This window comes from Drosophila ananassae, chromosome 3R (genome assembly GCF_017639315.1).
Source record: "Drosophila ananassae strain 14024-0371.13 chromosome 3R, ASM1763931v2, whole genome shotgun sequence".
Taxonomy (NCBI): Eukaryota; Metazoa; Arthropoda; class Insecta; order Diptera; family Drosophilidae; genus Drosophila; species Drosophila ananassae.
Window position 1 is genome coordinate 8,283,266 of NC_057930.1, and position 21,679 is coordinate 8,304,944.

The window sequence follows — 21,679 nt, forward strand, 5'->3', positions numbered from 1 at the left end:
TGTGTATGAAATAAAGTACACTGATAAAAAATGGGTTCTAAATTTGACAACACAAACTTCTTAAAACAAGGCTCAAGTGTTCTTGAATCAATACCGGAATTCGGAATTGAAATTAGAATGAATGGGTTATTGTTAATATTTTGTTGCCAAACGGGCGGAAGGGAAAATATATTGAGTTACAATTGAATTTTAAAGCAGCACAGAGCAATGACTAAAGTCGAGAAATTTTTCGGCCGAAATCTTGCCTAGGATAGCATAATTTATCCCGCTCAAATGAAGAATTTTCGTTCTCAAAATCGTATCTTAGGGGAAAAAATTCATTAAGGGAAATTAACCCTTGCATTTAAGGTTGTTTCATTTCCGATCGTTCAGTTATATGGCGGGTATTGGATATAGTTGGCCGATCCCTATGAAATTTGTCATATAAGATTATTTTGCCCAAAATGGAATCTGTACCAAGTCCCATCTTTCTAACTTAAAAAACACCAAAGTTATGCCAATTCTGACAGCTATAGGATATAGTCGGCCGATCCTTAAAAAACACCAATGTTATGGCATTTCCGATCAATCAGTTATATGACAGTTATAGGATATAGTCGACAGATCCCGGCCGTTCCGACTTATATACTACCTGCAAGGAAAAAAAGGATGTGTGCAAAGTTTCAACTCGATAGCTCCAAAACTGAGAGACTAGTTTGCGTAGAAACCGACAGACAGACGGACAGACAGACAGACGGACAGACGGACATGCTTATATCGACTCAGGAGGTGATCCTGATCAAGAATATATATACTTTATAGGGTCGGAGATATCTCCTTCACTGCGTTGCACAAAAAAAAATCGAATAAATACTTTTTGGGTCGATTTATCACCAAAATCATGATGTTTTGTGGAGAAAAAAAAGTGGCTGCCGAGAATAAAAACTTTTCGCTCACTTTTTAGTCAATATCTTAGGCGTGAAAATATCATTTATGGTTTTGAAAATAGCAACTAAGAAATGTTCTCAAAATTTGAATATTCACTAATTTCCTTCCCATGTCCGTCTTAAGTTTTATTTATTTTCTTGGCTTGGCTATATTTTCATTTTATGAATTTCTATATTTTTGTCTATCGCCCCAACTAGAATTTTAAATAAAACTCTCGTTTGTAATTTTTAGGCTTTAATGCTTTTTATTATTGTTTTAAAAAGGTTCTGTTTCTGCTATCATTTTGATATATTTTTGTTTGGTTGCTGATAACATTGAATAAGATTTTATCTTCCCCAGCTTCTCCATTTAAGCTTGCCAATCTGATGTACACAGATATATGTAATATATACAATACAAATTATATTTTATAACTTGGTATGCAAATATATATGTAGGTGTATGCGTTATGAATTATTATTTTTGCTATTACCTTAGATTTTTTTTACGAATTTCCCCCACCAGCCAAAGATTCTCAGTTCAAGTCTTTCATTTTGTTGTATGTTCTCTGCAAATAATTCTTATTCTGCGCCTTTTTGGATGAAACGGAAACTAATTTTTGGACAGAGGATCCACAATGCTAATCAGCTTTATTCGGTTCACACAAAAAATAGCCGAAGAAAGCAGAAATATTCACATTTTACTTTAATTGCACTTGATAGATAGTTTATATAATATGGGAAATAATATGGGAAATGAAAACAAAATGGAGAGAGTTTACACTTGCAAAGATGCGAATGTGCAGTTTTATTTCATTTTCATAATTTATGCATATAAAATAACAAATAAAAAATTAAATAATAATATTTAGAACATATTCCGTACATCATAAATGAAGTGAAACTAAAAACGATAAATTGCAACACTTTGAAATAATGACATCGTCCCAGCTATGAAGTTAAACATAAATTATCGAGAAGAAAATAATTATAATTATACGATATTTTAAAATGTATATATACAGCTTCATTCATTAACAATCTCGATCTGTTGCTTTAAAATATATAATTAAGGTTGACTTTATTCCTTTCGGACCTCCTCAATTTTTTCCATTTTGGTTCCAAATTTTTCAAAAATGTTTTATTTTTTAAACTCATCAACCGAAAACAAAGCGACAGAAAACGCTACGCGATATCTTTTAGCCACTCATCTGCTTTTGTTTTGGTTTCTGTATTTTATTTTTGTATTCGGTCCCACACAATTTTGCTAATTTTACAAATATAGGTGTCACATCGTTACACTGTTTTTGTTTTTAAATATATAAATATGAGTACAAGTTTATTCGTTTGCCTTTTGGTTTTGTTTGTGTTTTGATTAAGTTGCTGACTAATGTATATTCAATTGCAAATAGGAAAAATTTCTTGTTTGGTTGCTTTGCATTTGCCTAAGTTTGCTTTGTATTATTTATTATTCGATATTATGTAGCCAGAGCTGAAGTAATTATGCGTTTATTTGAATCATGATTAAACACTGATTAAACACTGGTTTCACGCCGCTATCTTTACATTAGATGTGTAGAAAAATTCGTTAAATTGATTTGCATATAGTGATTGGATCTCCCGTCCAGCTCCTCGTCAGCGGCAAATACAATGTTTAATTGGCTCGACAAATGAAAGTTTTAATTAGGTTACTACGGTTGTGCATTGCAGTCCTGCGCTATGATTTATAATTTAATTATCCATTATTTGGCTGCAGTCTAGACTTTATTCGATTTATCTTTCCCATCGTTAGCGTGTTACACATATGATGTACATATCATTATATAAATGGTACTTGGATACTTAAATGTTTTTCCATTTTTTTAAATTGGTTACTGCAAATGCTAAAAACTTATTAGCTCTCAATCCCCCCAACCCACCCACCAAAAACAAATCGCGGCGTCGCAGTGGCCTACAAAAAGCTCGCGATGCAGCGGCTCCTTGCGGACTCAGCTCGGACCTGGTGGCCAACACCACAGTGGCTCAAAGCCGGGTGGGGCGCGGCATCCAAGTCCCATCCGAATCCACCTCTGACCCGCCTCGTCCTGCGCCTCCTCCAGCGCTAGGTGAGCATGTAAACAAAGAGCAGCGCCAACGCCGCATTGAAAAACAGGACAATCAGCATCAGCTGTTGGCGCACAAACCAATCCTGTGGGGGGAAATAATGGACAGTTATGGGATGGTGTTCCATAAAATATGCAGTTTAAATGGCTTAGTTCTTCAAGGACTTATTTATTTTTAAAAGTTTAAAGAACCATTTTGAAATATATGTAATACTTTTGTTAAAGGAAAAGGCAACAAAAATACAAATATTACCAGAAATATCTATTCATACGTTCTGTCTGGGAATTCACAATTTCCCAATAGAGTAAAAATTCTAAAAATGATTAATGACTCATTTTTGAAAAGAATTTCAAAGTAAATGAAAATACTCGAAGGGCAACCATGCGATTCATACTGCATATCCGTATCCGGTTTTTTTTCAGATACTTACCCTAACCTGTGGACTGACCAAGTACAACAACGGATTCGCTCGGAGGCGCTCGTTGACCTCGATCTGGCGACGCACTGCCTCCCGGCGGGCAGAGCCAAGGGCGGAGACCTCCTCCCGGCTCATGGCCTCCGTGGCGCGGGGCAGCTCCTGGAAATCTGGCATGGACTTTTTCCTTTGCAGCGTCACATTAATGGGCACGGACTGAAAAAAAAAATAATTTAAATTTTTAAGAAAAGCAATTAGAGAATAAAAATGTGATGGGGCCACCTCAACTGGTGGTTCAACTATCCAGCTTTCACTGGCCCGCCTGGCCAGCAGAGCTGGCGAGAACATGAGGTCCTCCTCATCCTCCTCCGGATACCAATCCATGGCTAGTAGAGTTTTTGGATTTAACTTTTTCAGCAATTAGTTTCTAGAGACTGCAGCTGCGGGAAGGCCGCTTGCATAACGTTGGACAATTTGTGTGTAATCTGTCTTCTACAGGCGGTTCCAACTTGTAAACGAGTTGGACATGGCGTTCCGTCTTTACTGAGCGCTCAGTACCCGAGCGCGAAGCACAAGGCACAAAGCAGCGACACAGCGCCGACGAGTCGGAGGAGAGTCTCCGTGGGAGCAGCCAAAAATAGTCCCACAACGGCACTGAGCCAAAACAACAGCCAAAATCAAATATATTGAAAATGCTTTCAAAATTCCTATGTATTTATCTTGTTTTGAATGGCACACATAGGCGGTATATGTATATGCGACGTTGAATTATATTGCCACTCGGCGTGAGTGATGCTCGGAGTGGAATTTGTTAATCCGTGGTGGCCGACGCGCCGTTTGCTACTACTGGCCAATACGAAAACTGTCGCCGCCGGGCCACAAGTTGGCCCAAACGAGCGGGGAGCGACACTTCCCGAGAGGACTGCTGTGTGTTTATCTCGCCGCTGTCGCCAGACTTCCAATGGCCACTTGTGGAGTGTTCATTCCGCCACAGGCGATGAGAGAAAGTCAGCGGGAGATTCAGCGGCACGCATGCATTCCAACCTGGCGGATCCGGCGAATCCGTCGAGTCCGGCGACTGGCGTGCATTCGTGCCCGCGGCTATAAATAGCCCAGAATGGGCACATGTTCGCTCTGCTTCGTCCGCCAGAAGAGAGCTGGCCGAGACCAGGTCCCGTCGACAATGTTCTCGCCCCCTCCGCGGCTCCTCTGAGCTATTTCTCCCACCCGCATACAAGACGGATGGCATACAAATTAAGTTAATTGCTCGGATTAACTGTGTTATGAAATATTTTAGGCGGCGGACCCGGGATTTTTTATGAGGCTTCCCAACTCACACTTCTCTTGATCGATTAACCACTTGATTTTACGGTAAATAGTTGACTATGAATGTAAATGAGTGGGAAAGTTAAACTCACCTTCATTTTCTTGCCGCCACCGCCGCCTCCACCGCCTCCTTTACCACCCATGGCCATGCCCACGGGCGTGGCCGGCTTGGCCGGCAGATACAGGCTCTCCGTGCGTTTGGGCTGCGAGGGCGAGGGAATGATGTCCTGGCCAAGTGTCCGCTGGCGCAGCAGCACATCCTCGAACGGCTGGTTCGGCGAGGAGAACAGAGGCTCCGCGTTGCTTTGACTGGGCGCCCGCCCTCCGGCCCCCAAACTGGGCGTGGCAGCACGCGATAAACGCCCGCCGGCGGCGGCGCCATTGCCCGAGGGCAGCGACCCGTTGCCCGTCATCTGCGATGCTCCGGCTCCAGGTTGCGGGGTGGATCCGCGGAATACTGAGCCAGCACGCGGGCGGCCGTCGGGAGTGCTGGTGCCGCCGTTGGGCAGTGGATCGGCGAGGCCGGAGCGGTCCAGCGAGGTCTGTCGCGAGCCGGCAAAGGCGCCGCTCAGCCTACTGGCCGCCCGGGCGTACCGATCGATGGAGGAGTCGCGGCTGGGCGGTCGTTTGTAGTGGTCGAAGTGGTCGATGGAGGACTGCTGGCCCATTTGGCCCAGCATGGGCGGGCGGCCGCTGCGCGACTGCTGTTGGGCGGCGGCCATGGCAGCAGCGTTGGCCGACATGGCGGCGGCGCTGGCCGCCTCCTGGAGCTGCTGCTGTTGCATTTGCGAGGCGCGGCGTAGCAGATTCGAGGCATTGTGGCTGGGCGAGGCGTGCAGCGAGGGTTGCTGCTGGAGTTGCTGTTGCTGCTGCTGCTGCTGTTGGAGTTGCTGTTGTTGCAGCTGCTGCTGCTGCAGGAGTTGCTGCTGTTGCTGCTGCTGCTGCTGTAGGAGTTGCTGTTGCTGCTGCTGCTGCTGGAGTTGCTGCTGCTGCAGCAGTTGCTGCTGTTGCGGCGACAAGGCAGCCGCATTTGTGCCCGCCCCGAAGGGCACTTGCATCTGGTTCTGGTTCTGGGCCTGGTTCTGGTTCTGTTTGAGGTTCGCATTCAAGTTGGAATTGATCTTGGCCTGGCCCGGTGGTTGCTGCTGCTGGAACTGATATGCAGGATTCATTTGCGGGTTGCTCTGTTGCTGCGACGGCTGTTGCTGCTGCTGCTGGTGTTGCTGCTGATGGTACATCTGATTGATGGCGCTGATCACCTGGGCGTGGCTGGGCTGCCCCTGGCTGACCATGCCGGAGAGGTCCGTCTGCGGCGAAACGGGCAGCTGCTGTGAGTACATGGACGACGGCACGGGGCACTCGGACTCCTGCTTCTGCTGCGACATGCGACGCTGCTGCTGCTGCACCTGTTGCATGTTCAGATATTGCTGCTGGCGCTGGGCCTGCGTGGCATAGGCGTCCGAGCCACTGCTGCTCGCCGGCGAGAACTGTCCTCCTTGCTGTGACTGCTGCTGCGACGGCTGCATGCCCACGCCCATTTTTACGTTGGCGTCCGAGGCGGCCGACTGTCCGGGACGGAAGCGTTCCCGCTCCCGGAAGCGCAGCTTCTCGAACCGCTCCAGCACCGACGGCTTGAAGTCCGGAGCAAACTCTCGCGCCATCCGCACGGCATTCTCGCAATCGATGCGCGCCTGCTCGGCGGCCATGTCCGCGTTCTGGGCCTTGGCCGCGGCTGTGGCCATGCGGGAGATGGCCATGTCCGACCGCTGCATGGCCATCTTGAGGGCGCGCTGGGCCGCGTTCACCGCCGCCGTGATTCGGTCGCGGAATTTGCGGGAGCGCGCCAGGAACAAATGCTTCTTCTTCTGGCTGGTGATCAGGATGTTGTTCTTGTACTTGCCCTCCTCGACGGTGCCGTCCCGGAAGGTGGTCACACCATAACCGTGCTTGCGGTTGTTGTACCACTCGCCCTCGTATCTGTTGGGATGTGTTTATTAAATTTGATGTATGTTTTGGATAATTGCTGAGGAAACTCACTTGAGTCCATCACTGCGTTCGGCCACACCGTGACCACAACGCTTGTCCTTCTTCCACTCGCCCATGTAGGTCTCCACCACAGTGGGGTCCAGTTGCTCATCCTCCATGGTGAAACTGGCATTGGACTCTGTGTGATTGGATCTAAAAGAAATCCAAGAGTTTACTTCAAAGAAGCATAAAAAGATTTTAAAATAAACTTACTTTGTGGTCAGGTTGGACTGCTCGGAGCCGGTGCTAATCCAGGAGGCCGAGGACATGGTGGAGCGTATGCTTCCCGAAGCGATGGTGCCCCGCTTCTCCAGATCCCCGGTGCTGCGCTGCTTTCGCATTTTGAGGCCCTATGGAAGAAGCTGTGATTAGTTTACTAATTCCGTTGCTCCATCAGATGGAAGTCTAAATCATCAGTTTCACCCACCATCAGGAAGCCCTTCTTGCCGGTCTTGTCCGTCAGGCTGTTGCGGCGCACCGGAAGCTTGTCCGACTTGGCCGTGAGGACGAATCCGCCGCGAATCTCCTCGGCCTTCTCCACCATCTTGGCCGCGTTTCCGTTCTCGCCGCTCCGCAGGGAGCTGAGGGAGGCGTGCAGGTTCTTGCGGCGGTGGTGGGAGGCCAGGCCGAAGGGGGCCGAGGTGCGGATGCCATATCCGTGTCGCTTGCCCTCCTGCCACTGGCCCTGGTACTTGCCTGAAAAGCAATAATAGAAAAGGGTGCATTAGACAGCTGCAGTGTGCCAGTTGAATTGTTATGCTAATGCAGATTTCAAGTCCCTCCGGCCAGGAGCTAACATTTCCTGCCTGATTCTATTAATGGAAGTACGTGCCCCTTCCACCTCCCAGGACTCTTAAGTAATATAGCTTAAGTACAGATAGGAAAATCAGCTTTGAATTTCAATAATATTTGTTGGTCCACCTGATAACCTCCCATACTTTCTGCCAGTGCACTTTCCGTTTACTTAGGCGTTTCAGGTTAATGGTGAAAGTTGCGTTAGTTGATTAGGAAACGCTACTTAGCCCTCGGCTAATGCTAATGGATGGTTATGCGCCAATTCCGTTTGTTCTTGGGGCCCAAAGGTCGACACCTTCATTTGCATTTAACGATTCCTGAAAGAACCATCCCGTACCCGATCTTTTGGGCCATGTGTTCTGTCCCCTGACTGTGAATTTCAGCCGAAAAAGCCGCACTCATGCTGCAAAAATGTACATACAGAGCGCTAAACTGAACCGGGAAAGCCAAATATCATTGAACCGCGCCGCCAAATAAAATATGACGTCAGGCACTGGGTCGTCTACGGGAAAGTCTAAGGATGTGTGCGGGACACAAATACAAATCGAAGCCCAAACACACACTAGCACCCTCGTATACTGGGTACACCTACAAAAGGCGCCCAGAAATGATTACAGAAACGTCAAAAAGTAAAGGAACACCAACAACCACAACGGCATGAGAACGAACTCATGTTCGCCCAGTTTTGAAAGTGAGCCAAAAAAAAAAACAAAAAACGCAAAATGATCTCATGCACATATTACGTATACGCAGCGTATGGCGCCCAACCACTCACCTCCATCCGCGTAGGTCTCGCATCCGGACCCGTCCTGATAGCCCTCGTTCCAGGTTCCCTCATACTTGGCCGTCGACACCGTGCTCTCCCGGACACCGTAGCGTCCCTTGTGCCCGTCCTTGGACCACTCGCCGCGGTAGATCTGCCGCCCGATCTGCTCCACGCCCAGGCCATGGCGGCGTCCATTCTGCCACTGGCCCTCGTAGTGTGATCCGCTGGGAAGTACATTTTTCATTAATAAAAAAATCCGGAATGCCTCTTTGGAACTCACCTGGGCCAGATGTACGAGCCGGAGACCTCGAAGCCGTAGTTCCAGGCTCCGGCGTAGGCGCCCTGGTGCTTAGGACCCGTACAGACTCCGTGTCCGTGCGCCTTGCCCTCGTCCCAGCCGCCGCAATACGTGCCGCCATCCTCGAAGTCGAAGCGGCCACCGCTTATGGGGCCACGCCTACTGACCCCCGCCTGGGAGGCGTAGGCGGACATGTCGCCGCCATTCTGCTGCAGTTGCTGCTGCTGCTGGAGCTGCTGCTGCTGCAGTTGCTGGGGCGTCAGTTGGCCAGCCTGTTGCATACTCGAGCTGGTCGGATTATTGGGATCTGGCGCGGTTTAAATGTCTTGGTAAAAGTGCTGTTGCCTTGGGCTTTCTGTGCCTCCGCCTGCTGCTCATTGATTTTCCGCTCGATTGTTGCTCTGGCTCCTCCACCTGTGCCTGCTGCTGCCACATCTGATCCTTGTGATCCTGTTAGTCCTGGTGGCTCTGTTGGTTCTGGTCTAGTGTCTACGGTTCGTTTTCGCTATTTCGATTGCTCTCTGCTTAGCCTAGGGTGTGCTGGTTAGGTTCTAGTTAATATAAGTTGGTTAGGTTTCTGGTTTTTTGTGGGTTTTCCTTTTCACTGAAACGCGAAAGTTATTCCTTCGTTTTTCCGCCTCGACTAGTACTACTTCTACTACAGTTGCATAAGCCGAGCGTCCCTCGATGTCCCTTGACAGTTGCAGATCTGATTCTCTATGCTAATGTCGTAGGCCATTCTTGGTCGGCGAGTGATCTGTAATTGGTGAATGAAATCGCTGGTCAATAAAACAATTTGGATGATTACTTCGCGGTGGAAACTATCGCATTATGCAATTGATTCCGCGTAAAAACCCAAGCGTATGGGCAGTGCCATAAAAATCTTTCTCATCCGCTGGCCAAAATGCATAAACATTCGCTGGACGACTATATAGACACTATATAGTGAATAAAAACAGCGAAACGGAACTATCCGAGTGGAGGGAAATTGCGCATATTTCGGGTGATTTACAAGGCGCGTTTAATTGATTTTTATCTCTGCCGAAAGTCTTTAACGTTTCCCCATAATTCCGCCGCCTTGCGACTTGCCACGCGCGAACCCCGATTTTTATGGTCTGCAAAAGGGGGGCCAGTACAAGGTGTGGGATGTGGGGTTTTGGAAAATACCTTTAACAAAGTCGAGGGCGAATGATATAGCAAATGACGATGTGAGGTGACGATGCATAATGGATTCAATGTAATTGCACTCGATTGCGGTTGCAATGGCCGCTCTCAGCGATTTTCGTTTTTATTTCGCCTGGCACTGGCACAGGCACAGGCGCAGGCACTGGCACTGGCAGCAACCAAATTTATCATCGCACCTATCTATATATACCCATATATCTATATATTTGCGTTTTTTCTATATGTCTGTTTGTATGTGTACACGAGCCACGTCAAAGGCCAAAATTCTCAATGGCAGACCGCCTCTCTAGTGCTCGAGTGGGTGGTTTGCTCCGCCACACTCAGCTGTTTTCCTGACACATATCCACATACATATGTGCCTCCTGTCAGTATATGCTTACAATATATCGGTGTATGAATATGATTATATATGCGTGTTTAGAGGTACGCTCGATAGCAGTAATAGAAAATTACAAAGAGTGCATAGTAGCAGGCGAACGCTAGGAAGAACACTCTTAATGTCTTCATGGTTTCGGTCGCGAATTTCACGTCACTCGACGTCGAATTTCGATTTTCAGTCTCCAATCCCCGGGCGAGGCGAGGCCATCTGTAATTCAACTGGAGGAATTCGCGATGAGTAATCCCCGGACTCGGTTCGGCGGTTTATTTATTTAAGCTAAATGAAAGGAAATAATCATGCTTTAAATCTTCCAAATTCCAAATGAAACACAATTTTACATATTCCCCCCTTTTTCAAAGTGAAAAGAGTACAAAAAACTACAATTTAATTTCAATTTTTTAATAAAATGGAAGATTTTTCAGAGGCCATATGTTTTTAAGTGGAGCCTGAGGAATTTCCCTTTTTTCAGTTATGAGTAGTGGAAAAAAAATTCCAATCATAAGGGCGGCCTTCTCTATCAAAATATTTTAACATGTTTCATGGGGGAATGCTGAAAATTCGACTCTTGAACAACACCATCGAATATTGCGTATACGCCATGTGGTCAGTTTGCTTGCAGAATTCGTTGTTGCGAAGAGGGGTGAAAAAGTGCAGGAACAAGTGCAGTGTTCCTGCTGCTGCTCCTGCCCCTCCAAAAATTGCAAAATTCTTTTCCCTAAATGGAAAGCTTAGAGGAACTGCAGTGTACTGGCACGGGAGATGGCAACTGGGATTTGGCTGGAACACTTCTGCCCTGTTTGAACTATTTGACTCTTTGGTCTTGTTTACTTTAATCATCTTGCAACAGACGATGTACTGGACCAACACGCCTAGCACTGTTTGCTCCTGTGTTTTTTCGGTGTTTTTGTTGTTATGTGTGTGTCGGTATTAGCTTGTGACTGGTTGGGCTTTTATTGTTCTTTTTGCGGTCGACGCCAGAACGATTTGGGTTTTCGAAACGAGATGAGATGAGGATGAGTCGAGACGCCGGGAGAGGCGAATTCTTCTGAAGCTTTGTTATTAATAGACAACATACACACACCGAGCGGAACCAAGAAATCGGGGTGGCGGCGGGATGAGGGCCAGAACAAGGAGGGGACTGCCCCGGCCACCCCTATGTCTGTTTCTCCATCTCTCCAACAGACTGGCAATGTTGTTTTCTTTAAACATTAATGATGATGAAAACACACGCAACCAGGAGCAGTTGCTCCTCCTGCTTGGGCAATATTTGCCCTCTTCCCGAGTTTCTGTTTTAAACAAAATTGATTTCGAACTGGGCCAGGAGGGGGAGCTTCTGCAACAGGCGGAAAATGTTTATGGCCAGGTGAGAGGCGCTGGCCTAAGAGGCAAGACAGTTAGGGCCAGAAAAGTATAACAAGGGTAGCATCAGGTTATGGATAAACAAGAAAATTATTACGGCAATAGACCTAACTAGTTTTGTGTTTACTTTTAACGAAAATATCATAGCCAATCCCTATGTTATGGCCAGGTGGGTGGTGTTCTAGCACACCTGCTAGATGTGGCGAGCCTCGGAGATCTCTGAAACGATGTGCCAGTGATGAGGCCCGCTTGACCATAAACCGAAGATATATCACCTAGACAACAAATAGAGCAATCCATCCCGAGCAGCCCCCGGCCATGCTATATTATCACTCTCTGATAAAGAACATTTTACGTATGAGGATTTATTTATAAACAAGCCAACGGACGGAGCGGCATGTATCATTGTTATTTTAAAAAAGATTCTCGGCCGAGTGAGAGCCCAAAAGTTGAATAAAATGGGATATTTCCCGAGAACAAATGGACTAAACTCAGAACTCAGAACTCAGAACACTGAACAGAGCAGCAACTGAAATTCGCTCGTCGGCAACGAAAATATTCGTAATATTGTTCAACCGTATTTTAGTGCTTGGCAAAGTCTATTTCATTTTCACTCTGTGTTTGCCAGAAAAACTGTCCGCATTTTCTGTCCGCAATTTTTTCAATTTTACTTTTTCTTTTCTTATATGTTGTTTTTTTTGTTCTTCTGTTTTCTGCCTTGGGCTAGATGGACAGAAAATTAAATAATAGTCCGCTGACTGACGTCGAATTTGTTGATGTGCGGCAGCTAGCTCCGAAGACAACAAAAAGTGCTCCTGTTGTTTTGTCAAATGCGTTTCGTTTGTTTTTTTTTTTTAAATAGTTTAGTTTAGCCTGCATTTTAATCAATTTGCAATGCATTCTCTCTCACACACACCAGCACAGCCATAAACACACGGGGCACGCACACACACCGACGAAGAGAACACGCAGCGTTCAGTTTTCGATATTTTTAGCATATTTTTCGTACAACTCGCACTATATTATATAGAAAATGGCCGAGCCAGTCAACAGCAGCACATTCTCTAAATTGAAATTATTTATAGGTTCACATAAATTAAGTATTAACACCCAACAAGCCCGATTACTGTAGTTATTCCCTCCTCCTGAAAAAGTGCAGTTCTGAGGAATTTTCTTTCTGCTTTTTTGTCGTCTTGACACGCTTTTCATTGGCACTGCATGTGGTGCATCTGAAAATGGCAAGTGGCAGGCCAAAGAGATGCCAAGTGACATATTGACTGCCCTGCCCTATCGATCGCTCTTGATTTCCCTGACATTCTGGCTGGCATTTCACAGAGCTTAGCCTCCAGATGGGTTAATTGGGCGGAATATCGTTAGTGGGGGTCTTTGCTTCTATGACTTATTTAACCAAACGAAATTTTCCACACATACGCACTCAGAACGCACACACGCACACCGAAATTCGGGCAAAATTTGTTGAGAGCAGTGAAAAAACAACAAAAACCAAGTGAAAAGATGGTGTGTGTGTGTGTGTGTGTGAGTTTTGGCCGCAAACACACACGTTAAAAATAGCCAAAAAGGCAAGCACAGTACGAGCTATGGGGAAAAATGGTTGTTGAGCAAAAACCCGTGCCTTGAATTCGAACTAAAACTAAAGCTGATTTCGAAAATGCCGTTTGCGTTTTCCAAAAACCGATCCAAACCGTCAGCTGATGGCTGCGGATACCGCTCCGGAAGCGGACGACACCGTTGGAGTGCAGGAAGGAAGAGCGAGCGGAACGCACGAGCGGCGGGCAGCGACTGGCGATCGGTTGAGATCGGTGTTCTATATCCCGAGATCGCGCAGTAACGATTGCCAGGCCAGGCCGGGCAGGAGCGGAACGGAGCGGAGCGGCAAACGGTGACGGTGACGAAAAACCCTCTCTCTTCGACCGTACCGTGGGCCACGTTGCGTATACGCCCAGTTAAACTAACTTTCTTGTGCGGGTTCGGCGCGACATTCGAGCGACACACGTCCAATCGCCAAACGCTGGCAAAGCGAAAAGAAATCCCCGCCACCATCCACACCAGATTCAAGCCAATTACTCGCTCTCTCGACTTGGCCGTAAGAATGTTCATTTCGGATTTCAGGGATCATTCGCTGAATTCATTCGAGAGTCAAGAGTCAAGAGTCGAGAGTCGATAGTCGAGAGAAGGAAAAGCCACCGACTGGAAAGCTACAAATGAGAAAACTCTGAGAGAGAGCGCGTGGAAATCTGTCGCTTCTGCGATTTCCGACAGATCCCGAAAACAGCTGTTACATAGCCATACGTATATATGTATGTATATTGGGCATAAAGAAATATGAATGAATCGTTGCATCCATTTGCCATACAGATCGAAACAACACACACATATAGAGCAGAGCGGTATTGCTTTGTTTGCCTTGGGCCAGGTAATTGGCTGAATGACAGGCGGTTAATGTGCGGCTCTGACTCATGCCGCCATACGCCGAATGATGGACAACGGCCGACCAGGTCGGAGGAGTGGCTGGCTCGGCCAGAGTTGTAGGTGATAATTGGCGGCAGTTTGCGGATATTATCGGTCATGGATTCTCAGGCATCGCCAGGCAGGCTAATACCAGCAGGTCTTTGGGCCCTGGCCAGTGGGCCACTTATCCCGGCGACCACTTAATAATGCAGTCGACCGTCACATGTGCCCCAGTTTCCTGAAAATGCAATTACCCCGCCCGGGGCAGGGCCCAGCTCTTCGAACGAAAAGGAGCTTAGGGAAATCCTGCCAGCTGCTCTGGGGTGGTTGGAAAACGCAGCCGCAAAGTGGCTCCTCCTCAGAGTCCTCGACCACGTCACAGGCCATTAACTGGAGTACACAGACACGCACAGCACCGCGAAGGGACTAGGATGGCTGCTCCGGCCAGCTCCAAGTCCGGGTAAACAGGTTATACAATTTCCAAATTGAAAAGCAAACAAGCCAGTTGCCATATGCTGGCCAGACCGCAGTTGGCATACTCTAATTAGCTTAGAAAGCACACACGCAGGAACTTTGCATTTACTTTGCCACATAAAATAACAAAATTCAATTAACTTTCTATGCAAATAAAATGAAAAATAATTTCCATACAAAAGTTGCAACTATTGTCCTTAATGGAGGAAAGGTGTACCTTTTAAGAGTACCCTTCTGGCATCTGCCCTCAAAATGTAAACTTTTCTCAACAGTCTGTTTGCTTTTCCATGGAAAACATGAATTATTCAAAATGCCTTTTAGCTCAAAAAAACAATAAATTCTTGAATTGCCGTCCAAGACCCTAAGGAAACCTGATTCATTTGTCCTAAACGGTCGTCATGACGTCTAAGAGCATTTTTCCAACTAATCCGCTTCAATATCCCCCCGTCCGACAGCTGTCCAATCCAGAGGAATCTCAATTTCCTGGCTGGCAGATTATGAATTTAAAATGCTCTTTTTAATTTGCTTTTGATTGCCGAGCATATTTGTGCTTTTGTTTTTGAATTCCATTATTTACGATAGCTTCTCCATTTCGTAGACATTTAATTTGTTTTCATCTTGCGTGTTTTTACGGCCAGCCATTGGCTCTGGCTCTGATCTGGATCGGGTGGATGGACCGAATCAGCGTCAAAAATACATGTGTGAGTCAGCCGGAGTCAGCAGCTCTCCTTGACCTCCAGATGGAAGTTTGACGAATGACGGACACGGATACGGATACTGAGCTTCTGAACTGGTAACATGAAAAACCTATTTTCGCAAAACGAAAACATTCCGCAGGCAGTCCAAGTTTGAATCTGGCCTTGTGACTGGAATGGAAATGGTGGCAAATTGCTGGGAATTGCTCCTCCGACTTTGATAGGCAAATGATGCACATCACGAGCGGCGTGATTGATGACTTATCCTTCGAGGAAGATGGGGAATTGAGGACACTGAGCTTGCTAATGGGAAGTGTAATTAGGATGCAATGAGGGCGAAGGAAACCAAATTTCAATCTCAAATAAATGTCAGCCGCTTTCAAACTTAAACTATTCAAATTTAATAAAGACGATAGGTCCATTATCGTTATCTGAGGAAACTGCAAGTGCCTTCAAATCGGATTATCTTTTATTTTATTTTCGCTTCGGTAATTAAAGAACAAAGGCTGATGCGTTCCGATTGAAATTCCACTTCAAATCGGGCCAACCGACAGGCACTTGGCAAGGACTCGATGGGTCCTCCCAGCTGGTTTGATGGCCCAAAGCTTCTAGAAATCCGATATACGATAGGTATATATGTGTTTGTGTTGTATATATAATGAAATATTCATACTCATGTGGCGAGCACCCCTCCCCTTCACCCCCCTGTGTGTGCTCAACTTTCATTGTTGTGGCAAATACAAAAGGATTGAGAATCAACACACATGCACTCACACCAAGGCACACGTTTATGCACTTACACTTACGCAAATGGCAGTTAGGAGGGGTGAAGGAGGGGGTGGGTCCTCCCCCTGCGGTGGGTGGCATAATAAGAATAACGGGAACAACGAGCGACAACAACTTGAGGCAGCTTCAAGTCGAGAAACATGTATAAGCCAAGAAAAAAGAAACAAAAAAGAAAACTTTTATTCACAGGAATAATAAAAAAAATCAACTTAGTTTTAGGATTTTTTTTAAAACATGTTTTGAATCATAAGTTATATTATTAATAAGAGCCCTAAGCTCTTAATTTTAAAACTTAAAAAAAACTATATACTTAGTATTCATAGTATGTATTAGCTCATGTTATTATCCATAAAGTATGGAATCAAAGTATAGTTAACAAAACCAAACACTCGTAATAAAAGTAACTATTATTATAGCCAACACTGTACTGGGCCATGTCAATGAATATTTAGTGGGGCTATCCTAGTTCCTAGTTCCTAGTCGTTTGGCTGTGGATTGGTCCGATAAGCCAGAGAGCCAGAAAGCCAGAAAGCCAAAAGCCACCAGAAATCGGCAACAGCCTCTCGACGTTAACTGTTTATGGGAAGAATACAAGCCGCTCTAAGGCGCATTTGTGTGTGTGAGGGCTAAAAGATTACAACAGCAACTAGACATAACCATAATACTAACACTCAAAGGCAAGTGGCAGGACGAGGCTATTTGGCACAGAAACGCGCACTCACAGATACTTTCTTGCTCTGGATGCTCCAATCCGAAGCCCTGAGAATCGGAATCCTGCTGTGCGGCGACACCGATTGGAAAACACACAGAATGGGGCCAACGGATGTGCACTACCAGGCCGAAATTTGTTTAACCAGAAAACGGCAATAGCAACAGCAACAACGGCAGTGGCAGTGGCAGTGGCAGCGGAAATTAGGTTACTCCTGGGAGCTGTTACATAACGCGTGTGTGTGTTTCTATCTGTGTGGCAGAGTATCTGTGTGCGTGTGCCAGTAACTGACAGCAGACATAAATCTTAGCAAATATGCAAGTTGTTGGGCCTGTCCAGAAAGCATCCAGCCAGGCACAGCAGGGGCAAGACACACGAGTCACATGCAACAGGAGAGGCAGCATCGTTCCATCTCTGCAGCATTCTGCTACCTAGTACCACCTCTTCTGGGCATTTTTCTGTTATTCTAGGCCTATCCCCTGAGAAAGTTCTTGGCTTTATTTGCTTCAATTTTATTTGGTTGAGAAAATATCATTACGAACTAATGCGTCCATCAGTGCACTGAACAAAAACTGGGCATATGAGTAGACAAATATTTATTCTTTACTTTTATAATAAATATTATTAATCTGTAGTAGATATTTTGTGTATACATTACAAGAATAACAATAAATATTGGCTTCTTGAAGAAATCTTTCCTCTTAAATCTGTATTTTGCGTGTCATTTGAAACCCAAACGAATGTGTCCCAAAGGCAGACCGGATGGGAGCAAATCTGAGGGAAAAAGCACGACAGAGCCAGAGAGCTGAGCAAACAACAAAGCAACAGAAACAGCAAACAAACAGACAAACAGAGGGTGCACATTCAATTTAAAATTTCCGGTGCTGCGAATGCAAGGATTTCAGCCCCGAGGGGCAGAGAACTGATGAAATGACAAACAGGAGACACGAAGGCGAACTAGGCAAGGAGCACACGGGATATCCGTTTCCGTACCGACAAGTGCTTTTACCCAAACCCCATGCTGCATGCCCCACGCCCCACGCCCCACGTCCCACGCCCCATACCCCATAAACTGAATGAAACTAAAAACCCACACACAAAGTTGCAATGAAGCGCAGTTTGCGCCAACTTCCGGTTCTTCTTCGCCCACTCAGGACACTAAGGAGAACAACAGCAACACAAAGGACACATCAGCTCAGTCAAGTTTAACAGCCACATGCAAAATTCAAATTGACATAAACACTGGGGCACTGAGACACTGCGACGAGCTCTTGATTGTGCGGCTTGTGTGACTCTTGCTGGCTATAAAAAGTGTACGCCACTCATCCAACCATCCAACGGTCGCTATTCGCCATCCTACATCCGCTATCCACTATCCGACATTCACCATACGCCGTGTGGTACCAGTTCTCGCAGTAACAACACGGAAAATAACAAACACAGTGAATTTTCCAAAAACCATATTTTAAGGAAGGATAGAGTCTTTTTGGACCTCTTTTGGCCTCTTTATTAAAACCTGAATCCATTCTAACTCTATTAAATTTAAAGTCATCATAAAATATTGTATGGACTGTAAGAATAGTAATAAAATGAATAGTAATTTCGAGGCACTTCCAAACTCATAACGGTCATTAAATATATGATGTTTTAATTTGTCAATTTATGAATTCATGAAGTTCAAGTTTATATTATTTTTCCAATAATTTCATTTAAAATTATATTTATTATTTCGGCAGGAGTATAGTCTCTCAATACTTTAAGTGAGATTCTGTTTTTCCTTTATGTTTAAAGTTAAAATATAAATTCAACATAAAATGATGTAAGTATTTTAATTTTGTAATATATCAAATATAGAAAATATTATATAAAAACAACGTTTTTCCAAAATATCATATTTATGATTACTCACGTTTGTAATAAATGATTCACAATTCCATATAAATTTATTCATTTAAGAACCTGATGAATCTCACGTTATATTTGTTTTTCAAAGCACTACATTTTAAAAACAATATATTTGAAAAACGTATACCCTTTCCTTTGAATAAAGTTTCGAATATAAACCAGAAACTCTCGTATGTATATAGTTCAACGATCCAAATCATTGTTCAAATACCTTTTATTTATTTTTGCGGGCAATATATATAATCAAAAGTGAATAACGAATTAATTGTATATACAATCCAGGTGGAGCTTTATTTGTATAGCCCTGTTTCTTTGTTTGCCTTAAGGAATATTGACTGTAGGTGCGAGTGGAGGCAGGGGGACGGAGACAGCAAGGGCACACGCCAACGGTTCTCATTCCGCGGACATTTGAGTGCTTATTTGAGTATATTCGAGTGTGTGTGAGTGTCTGTGTGACGCAGGCCGAGAGGTGAGTGAAGTTTGTTAGTTCGATTTTACCCAGGGCGGAAAGGGGGCGAGACCAGACAATTTTCTTCGAGGGGGCATTCTTTCGAGCTACTCACAGATCCTCGGGGGGCTATGCCAGGCCGCGATTCCACATGCACCGGGTGCCCTGCAATTGTCGCCGCGTATCCGTCTATATTTTGCTGGTTATTTTTAGAGGCCTAGTACCGAGAACTAGCAATTATCTATCTATCTATCTGTGCAGTTATTTATCTTTCCGTGTGCCGCGCCGCCAGCTACTTGTGGATTCTTTGTTTCTCAGCCTCGGAAGCCTTTGGGGATGTGCCTTCTTTTTTAATTTTTTCTGGTTCGTTCGAGTATAGGCCAATTAATAAATCGCTCAGACGTTACTCATTCGCTGTTAATTTAAAATTTCGTTGATTCGATTATTGTTTACAGTTAGGATGGTTAGGACGGCACCTCGCCACGGGTCTTAACAACAAATATAATAAAATATAGAAGACGGGTGGTATTCTATTCTAGTTTGTTTTTCCGCGCCCGTTTCGCGTTCGTTTCGTTTGAGTTGTTGGTTCGTTTCACACTGAACTGAGCACGGGAAAATCATTTCAAATTTCTGCTCAGGCGAGAAACAAAGTGCTCCTCTTCTTTTTTCCGTATTTTTTTTCGGCAAGGCATCGCCGCTCTCCGCTGCATTTGGGCAGAGAGGTGGGGATGCCCCGGCAGTGGTCAGCGGTGAAAAGCTTTTGCCCCTTGCCCGTCTGGCCGCCTGGCCTCCCAATCCTACCTACTTTTCGCACCTAAACGTTGCCAGACTGGCAACGGGGCGTATGCGTAATGCGGGTTTTCCACTCTCGAGCCTCAAGTGTTTTGGGGCCAGGGGCCTTTTGTTTAGCCAGCCTTAATTGCCGCCATGCCTTCGGGGAATCGGCAGCGGGAATTAAATTACGACTCGTGTGCTCGCGCCACTTATCTTTCTACTTTATCGGATTACAAGATGTGACTTTGGGAAACTCTTCGCCAAACTTTTGAGGAGATTTCGGGGAAATCCTTCAATTTAAACGCAACACTATTGGACGAAAATCGAAAGGCTAACGCCGTTCGTCATGTTTAACCTTCAGTGGCCACGCACCGGACCTTGAATTAGAAATTAATTCGAGTCGGAAGGCGGAGACGGAGGCGGAGGCGGAGGCAGCTCCATGGACACAACGACCGTAAACCCCAACCAAGGACACGCGCCACTGTATGTGGCATCTACAGGTAGCCGCAGCAACGACACCCACAATCCTCGAGTCCTTTGCCTGCTTTTGTTTCGATTTTCTAACGAAATCGAAACTCTACACGCTGCCAAAGGCTCAGAGAGTAAGAGAGAGAGAAAGCGAAAGAGAGAAGCAAGGTGGGAGGTAGGGAGGACTCGGGTCCTTGCTGAAACCAGAGAGGGATAGCTAGAGAGTCACATACTGCGTTTCCAAAATGCATTCCACATCCCAGTGAGGCTGCATCCTTGATGCCATTGCCAATTGTCAGCCAAAGTGCTCGAGTCCTGTTCTTCCTTTTTGGCTGGCAGGCTTCGCTTCGCATTTCACATTTCACACTGTGTTTGAAACTTTCCAGCTCTCGTTTTTGGCTAAATAATTCATGGCGGATATTTTGAAGCGCACACGCACGCACACACTCACACTGGCACAGATGTTCCACCAACACCAACACCGACGCCAACGAGACAACCGCGTAACCAAAACAAGCCCCAAACTCTTCCTTTTTGAGGTAAAACGGGAGAATGTGTTTTCCCAGAACGCGTTGCGACCAAGGACGAGCACTCGCCTCGACTGTCCTGCGGCAACTGAGCTCGACTGCACTTGGAAGCTCTCTCCTTGCTCCTGCCACCCACTCCGCTGGAGGCGCCACTTCCCATCCTCGCCCCTGCTCCCCTGCTCTCCCAAATCGTTGACCAAGTTTCCCTCGGCTCGCCTCGGCTCCGAGGGCCGAAAGCCAGGCATTCGCCTGACATGTAGGCCACAACAGAAACGAGCCTCCTTTTTATTGAATTTTTGAGCACACGCATGGAACGAGCTTTCCTCGGGGGTGTCCTGAAAGGGCCAGCGGAGGGGGGCGGCCAAAAGCTGGGCTGGCATGCAAATCCAGTCCGTATGCTTGCGGTAAATTGCAGGCCAACAAAGTTGTAAACAAATCATTAAAAAAGTTTTGGAAATAGCTAGGGATGGTGACGAGAACGTTTTCATAGTCGACTTGGATTCGCCACCAAAGGACATAGGATCCATATCGAAGGGTATGAGAATGTTTGGGGCAGGCTGGAGCAGGAGCTTTTCGGAGCTTTTTTTAAGGCTAAAATAGAATTTTATTTGTCAGTTGGAAACACCTACGATCTATGTGGAAGTTGGGATATGAGCTTCGGAATAATTGGCAAATTCTTTTTTCTTTTTTAAACATAAAATATATCATATTTTATATACTTTATTAAGTATAAATATTTTGCTTATTTTTCAAAACAATTTATTGAATATTTAACCTTAATTTTTTCATTTAATGCGCTTCCGATCTTTAGGTCCCCTTTTTCTTTCAATTCAAAAGAAAAAATTCAAATAATTACACAGGCCGACAA

General features: G+C 45.5%; 1 protein-coding gene across 5 annotated transcripts; it reads right to left on the bottom strand.

The window, feature by feature from the left end:
• Nucleotides 1-1,682: 1,682 nt before the first annotated feature.
• LOC6504632 (junctophilin-2) lies at nt 1,683-20,705 on the bottom strand. 5 transcript variants are annotated; one of them, XM_032455056.2, is made up of 9 exons: nt 20,518-20,705; nt 8,616-9,390; nt 8,345-8,559; nt 7,202-7,470; nt 6,988-7,124; nt 6,787-6,927; nt 4,842-6,726; nt 3,439-3,639; nt 1,683-3,093 (listed from the first exon to the last, which is right to left on the bottom strand). In XM_032455056.2, the coding sequence occupies exons 2-9, from the start codon at nt 8,912-8,914 to the stop codon at nt 3,007-3,009; spliced, it is 3,234 nt and encodes a 1,077-aa protein (XP_032310947.1). In that variant the 5' UTR covers nt 8,915-9,390; nt 20,518-20,705; the 3' UTR covers nt 1,683-3,006. The 5 variants fall into 5 exon arrangements, with proteins under 5 accessions (XP_032310947.1, XP_001964889.1, XP_032310945.1 ...); XM_001964853.4 differs by lacking the exon at nt 20,518-20,705 and adding an exon at nt 19,158-19,661; XM_032455054.2 differs by lacking the exon at nt 20,518-20,705 and adding an exon at nt 13,531-13,643.
• Between the last annotated feature and the right edge of the window lie 974 nt (nt 20,706-21,679).